Source organism: Astyanax mexicanus, chromosome 9 (assembly GCF_023375975.1).
Source record: "Astyanax mexicanus isolate ESR-SI-001 chromosome 9, AstMex3_surface, whole genome shotgun sequence".
In the NCBI taxonomy this organism is placed as follows: domain Eukaryota; kingdom Metazoa; phylum Chordata; class Actinopteri; order Characiformes; family Acestrorhamphidae; genus Astyanax; species Astyanax mexicanus.
In genome coordinates this window covers 36487634-36494270 of record NC_064416.1, presented here as the reverse complement: position 1 = coordinate 36494270, position 6637 = coordinate 36487634, and the positions used below count along the sequence as shown (strand labels likewise).

The 6637-nt window shown below is 37.8% G+C and overlaps 1 protein-coding gene across 1 annotated transcript; it reads left to right on the top strand.

Moving 5' to 3' along the window:
• Positions 1–1525: 1525 nt before the first annotated feature.
• LOC111194793 (extracellular calcium-sensing receptor-like) lies at positions 1526–5195 on the top strand. The gene is made up of 6 exons (XM_022679816.2): positions 1526–1764; positions 1927–2227; positions 2353–3138; positions 3295–3519; positions 3732–3855; positions 4146–5195. The coding sequence occupies exons 1-6, from the start codon at positions 1532–1534 to the stop codon at positions 5057–5059; spliced, it is 2583 nt and encodes an 860-aa protein (XP_022535537.2). The 5' UTR covers positions 1526–1531; the 3' UTR covers positions 5060–5195.
• The last annotated feature ends 1442 nt before the right edge of the window (positions 5196–6637 follow it).

Sequence of the window (6637 nt, the reverse complement as noted above, 5' to 3'; positions counted from 1 at the left end):
AATTATGTCTTAAACTGGATTTGTATGGCTTCCTTATTTGCATTAGTATGTATTATTAGTGACATTACTTTATTTAGGTTGCATTTCCTTCGATGTTCCACGTTCACAATTAAACTGCAGAAGAGGTCCCATAAACGCTCACAATAATTTCACAATAATCCTGGATGTCTAGTACCTTTTGCTCCAGCAAGACCTCCTCCTCAATCTAACACTCACATCGTAGGATTTCAGGCCTGGATCATCACAATGCGGCTTTTTTATATTGAGGAAAAATGTTGCTACCCGATCTTTGTTGCCTGCCTGAATTGGACAACGCTGCATCTTAGGCAGAAACACAAACAAATATTAAACTGAAAGAAACCCTATCAATTTCCAATCTTTGTTACAGCTGGAAAATTCGAATATTTTATTCTAATTTATGAGAAAGCTCATTATTATTATTATTATTATTATTATTATTATTATTATTATTATTATTATTATTATTATTATTATTATTAGTAGTAGTAGTAGTAGTAGTAGTAGTAGTATTATACCACAATATCCCAAATCATGGAATACTTCCTGGAAATTCGCAAGGGTTTTATACTTACCATGAATCTTAGACTTAACAGTTAACAAAAAAAACTCTTTTACGAAAGTGCGTCACGGCCTGGAATGTGTGGGACAGGCAGGCTGAAGCCGCAGACTAAGAGAGAATATGGTGTGGTGGTGAATGCGAAGTTCTTTATCACAAAAATGAAGGGGATAGGAAAGGGTTCACAGGGCCTGTGAAAAGAAGAGGTGTAGTTGTCCTTTTCACAAAGTGAAAAGGACACTTTTCTTTTTCCTTACAAAAACATTAAATATGAATTTATTCCTTAGGTCACTTTTTTGAATTCGTTTCACTAAAAAAGCATTTGATAAAATGTTGGAGCAAATGTAAATGAACCATTGTTGGTGTAAAGGTGTATACAGCAGAAAAATGTTAAGTAATTTTAAGTAATTCATAATAGAAAACTGCGGATAGATATCGGAAACAAAAAAAAAAGTTGACAATAGTAGACAAAGACAATTGCAGTTATATACGTTGGCCATGGGAAAAGTATGTTAATAATGTTTAAAAATGTTTAAATTGGAAATGTTCAAGTAAAAAACTACAAGCAACATATTTCGTAAGTACATTTTTACTTGAAAAGAATTCGTCATTTTACTCAAAAAAAGAGGACAAACAAAAACGTTCTCTTCACCATATAATAAGCTAGTAAAACTTTTACGCACATGTTTGTGTGTTAATTTTATTAACATAAAGTATTGAATCTCTTATTCTCTTGGCTCAAATAATAAAACGGCTTAATTTTCTTTTATTCCACTGATACAGAAAGCAGAAAGCCACAATATCACGCAATGGCTTTTTATTTTTTTTTATTTTTTCATTTACACATGTTGCCACGCCTCCAGTGCCAAGTGCACAATCACTTACGGACAAGACGTTGTAGTGCAGTGGCTATTTAAATCACTGTGATGCTACCTCCTTTTCAGAGGACATGCCATGCAGCTCATTTCAAGTTTGCCATTAGTATCAGTGCTGTGGATGACTGGACTTAGTCCAGCAGCATGTGAAATTAACCCGGTCAGCTGCAGGCTGTGGGCTGAGCCTCAGCAGCCTGGTCTCTCTATGAATGGAGATTTTGTGATTGGAGGAATTTTTTCAATTCATTACTACACAAAATCAGAGCAGATCACTTATACCAGCATACCACCACAGCCACAGTGTTCTGGGAGGTTTGTCAAAGCAGGATTATGTAGTACTTGATATGATTAATTATTATGATTATGATTAATTTATATGCAGCATTTATTTTATTGTGTGCTTTTGTTCATTGTGTTTTTATTTTTAGGAAGTATGTGCATATTTTAAAATGTTTTTTTAATGTCTCAAAACAGCATGGACTTAAGAGAAATGCGCTTTGCCCGTGCCATGGAATTTACCATTCACGAGATCAACAACAGCACGGATCTCCTGCCAGGAATCAGGTTGGGCTACCAGATACACGACTCATGCACTGCCGTCCCGATGGCCATCAAAGTGGGATTTCAGTTTGCTAATGGCATAGACCCGGTTTTCAATGTGTCTGTGTCATGTGAAAAATCTGTAGCTGCAGCTGTACCAGCTGTAGTAGGGGAGTCTTCTTCCACCCCCTCAATCAGCATGGCCAGAATGCTGGGTCTTTTTCGAATCCCACAGGTGAATATTGTAGCCAATTTGAAATATGCCTAATTCATAATTATTTATTATTATGGTTCGAAAATGTAGCCCAATGTAAACCTGGACTTTTTAATGGATGCTTGTTTTTACTAACTGAACTACAGGTCAGCCCCTTTGCAACCTGCGCTTGTCTGAGTGATAAACGTCAGTATCCTGCCTTCTTCAGGACCGTTCCCAGTGACCATCACCAAGCTGCTGCCCTGGCAAGAATGGTCAAGCACTTTGGCTGGACGTGGATTGGGGCAGTGCGCAGTGATTCAGATTATGGAAATAATGGAATGGCCTCGTTTCTAAAAGCTGCGCAGGAGGAAGGGATCTGCGTGGAGTACTCGGAGGCCTACTACAGAACGCAACCGCGCAGCAAACTGGAGAGAGTGGCAAACGTTATCCGCAGATCAACAGCTCGGGTAATAGTAGCGTTTGTTGCCTCAGGTGACATGAAGTTCCTGCTGGAAGAACTGGCAAGAGAACCACCGCCTCCCCTTCAGTGGATAGGCAGTGAAACTTGGATTACTGATGTAGATTTCCTTAAATTTAACATGTGTTCTGGGGCAGTGGGGTTTGGCATCCCTCCGTCAGTTATTCCAGGTCTTCGGGAGTTTCTTCTAGATCTAACTCCAGCCCAAGCACTGAAATCACCATTACTAACGGAGCTTTGGGAGCGCTCTTTTAGCTGTAACTTAAAAGGGCAGACAGGGTTCTTTGAGGGCACGAGAGAATGTGATGGCAGTGAGGATTTCCATACGCTGCATAATCAGTATACAGATACTTCGCAGCTGCGCATCACTAACATGGTGTACAAAGCCACGTATGCCATAGCACACGCCATCCACAGTATTATCTGTAATGGTACGAAATGCGACAAGACCATTCAGTTTGCACCATGGCAGGTATAAAATCGCTTCGTTTACATTTGTTTCATTTCAAAATCAAATGTAGAACTCATAGATCAAAAGGGTTAACACGGAAATAAACATAAATATTTGGTTTTAAATTCTGCATTTTAATGTACAGCTATTGGCTATTGGCTATTTATGCCATTGCAGATATTCAACGAACTCAAGAAAGTGAACTTTATGACAAAGAATGGTTACCGGGTCACATTTGATTCCAGTGGCGATCCCGTGGCTGTATATGATCTCATAAACTGGCAAGTTAAGAGAGATGGAAGTTTGACTTTTGTGACTGTGGGCCATTATGACTCTTCCAAACCGAGAGGCCAGGAGTTCAGCATGAGCAGACCAATCAGCTGGGTCAGTGGAGAGACAGAGGTACAGTGTAACAGTATTTAAATACAAATAATGAGTTTTCAAAACTTCAGACAAAAATAACGACAGCATATTTAAATAAGTTAAAATTGAACCATGTGGCCAACTTAACAGTTTGTTATAAATTGAAAAAAAAAAACCCAAACTGTTTTGTTAAATTTTATTTTAAAGGCTTGATATGAAGGAATTGAATTTAAAATGTAATTTGCCTATAGGTCCCAGTGTCTGTGTGCAGTGAGAGCTGTCCTCCTGGGACAAGGAAAGCAATGCAGAAAGGAAGGCCCATCTGCTGCTATGACTGTATACCATGTGCAGAAGGAGAGATCAGTAACATGACAGGTTGGGTATTACAATAAGCAATTTTGAATACAGGTTTTACTATGTTCATCGTTTAACATATTTAAGTAATCACTCTAGTTTTCCCAGTGGTTAATCTGTGACTAAGCACATTCTTTGACTTCAAATTCTACCTTAGTAAAATAATAAAAGAAAAATAGTAAAAGAAAAGGTGTCCTGTTATCATTAAATGTGCCTTAAGAATGTTGCAGGTCCTTCTAAAACATAATTTTACTGCTTACATGCATTTACAAAACAAGCATACATATGACATTGCTTTTGTGTCTTGTTAGACTCTTTAGACTGTATGCACTGTCCTCCTGAGTTCTGGCCCAACACCAAGCAAGACAGCTGCCTCCCCAAGCCAGTGGAGTTCCTGTCCTGGGATGACAATCTGAGCATTATCCTCACAGCATTCTCTGTTGCTGGGGCTGTCATGGCTGTATCTGTAGCTGGTGTCTTCTACAAACACAGAAATTCCCCCATCGTCCGAGCCAACAACTCAGAACTGAGCTTTCTGCTGCTCTTCTCTTTGACTCTATGTTTCCTCTGTTCTCTGACTTTCATAGGTCGACCCTCTGAGTGGTCCTGTATGCTGCGTCACACTGCTTTTGGGATCACCTTCGTCCTCTGCATCTCCTGTGTTCTGGGGAAAACAATAGTGGTGTTAATGGCCTTCAGAGCTACACTTCCAGGCAGTAATGTCATGAAGTGGTTTGGGCCTCCACAGCAGAGACTCAGTGTTCTTGCTTTCACTCTCATACAGGTCCTTATTTGTGTGCTTTGGTTAAAAATATCACCCCCGTTTCCATTAAAAAATTTGAAGCACTACAAAGAAAGGATAATATTAGAATGTGGGTTGGGTTCAGCAATAGGTTTCTGGGCTGTGCTGGGCTATATAGGATTTTTGGCCCTTTTGTGTTTTGTTTTGGCTTTTCTGGCTCGGAAGCTGCCTGATAACTTCAATGAAGCCAAATTCATCACATTCAGCATGCTCATATTCTGTGCAGTCTGGATCACCTTTATCCCAGCTTATGTCAGCTCTCCTGGAAAGTTCACTGTAGCTGTAGAGATATTTGCAATTTTGTCCTCAAGCTTTGGTTTAATCATTTGTATTTTTGTTCCAAAATGTTTTATAATTGTTTTCAGGCCAGAACAGAATACCAAAAAACATCTTATGGGTAAAGTACCATCAAAGGCTCTTTAAAAGTCTTAAAGAAATTGAAAAAGAAACCTGGAAACCTTTCACCATATTCAAAGAGTAATGATGATACATACACATGTAAAGAATATTATCCATATGAAAATAAAGCTTAATATATTAATTAAATTACATTGTTAATATATTACTAAATCTCTAAGACATGAAAAGTGTTGTTTTACAGCATCAGTTTATCACGCTCTCTTCTGGTTTTCCCCTTGTGCTTTTTTTTTTTGTTATACATACAATCTTTGGTTTTGCATTATACAGTATGATTGAGAATATAAATTAGTAACCTTTGAATATTTCTGTTTATTTGACCGAACTCTCTGATCTGTTTGAGTTTATGTGGAATCACAAAATAAACAGACACAGGTTTTACATTCTCTTAGGTTCATTTTTATTACCGAACACTTTTTTCACGCATATTGCAAATCCTATGAGTCCTTATTTTCATAATTTCTAATTATTGATAATTTATTCATCCAATATCAGATAACACCAAAGGCAACAATTGAGGCCTGTGAAAATTGCCGGTTCTTTAGCCTCGCTATTTTCGCAAACGACAGACATGGCTCAAAATAATGGCTATATACTTTTTGTCTGTCTCCCTCTCTCACTTTTTCTCTTTACTCTCTACATTTTTCTTTCCAATCGACATGGACGTTCACCGCCACATCAGAATTAGTTGTAGTGCAGTTAGTTAATATAGTTTATCCATGGTCAGAGTTCCGCTGCTAGAGACACACAATACACACACACTATACACCTCGCTAATTTTAAATGAACACTGACTAATCTCAAATATGACAACATGTGTGCATGTGTATTACATACCAACAATATGCGTACAGCTTGTATTTTATTGTAAATAACGTGAATATAAAATGTTAAAATGTCCACAACCACTAAGTACCAGTAATTATGCCAGCCGATAAGAGAGACTTGTCTTATCAGCTGCCCGCTTGTCAATCCCTGGGAGCAGTAAGGGTAAAGGGTGTTGCTCAAGCACCCAACAGGCACCTTGCTTGCCATTAATAACCAGTGTTCCAACCGAGGCCACTGCCTCCTTGACCATTCCTGGAACAGTATTAATACGAACTGTTGACAAAAATCTTTGCATTCATTGATTAAATATTACTTAATAAAGAGCACAACACAAGCACAACAAATACATTAAATTAATTAAATTAATAACTAACGTTAGCCCATTTAATTTTATTAAGGACCTTGCAAAAAGGTCGCGTCTTTCTCCAAACCGTGGTTAACTTCATAACCTCATGTTTCAGAACATTCTTAATATAAAATAAAAAAGTATTATAATAATTCTAATATAATTCTAATATTAGGCAAGGTGTTTATTAAAAAGGAATATTAGCAGTTGCAGTGCATCTATAGACACTATAACACAACATAAAAACATTACATTTAACCAGTCCTGATGCACACAATTGTCACACAGTGGATCAGTGGGAACATTGTGTGAAAGCTACCGTATAAAGACCAGCTAACTCGTGTGCACGAGCATGGGTTCAAAGCTTACTTCGGTCAGATGAAAATATGATCTCTTTTTATATGGGAATA

Excerpts from the sequence above, each read along its gene's own strand:
- LOC111194793 (XM_022679816.2), top strand. The coding sequence starts at position 1,532 with ATGCAGCTCATTTCAAGTTTGCCATTAGTATCAGTGCTGTGGATGACT. Across the intron at positions 1,765-1,926 it reads CAGCCACAGTGTTCTGGGAG|CATGGACTTAAGAGAAATGC; the intron begins GTTTGTCAAAGC and ends GTCTCAAAACAG. Across the intron at positions 3,139-3,294 it reads TTCAGTTTGCACCATGGCAG|ATATTCAACGAACTCAAGAA; the intron begins GTATAAAATCGC and ends ATGCCATTGCAG.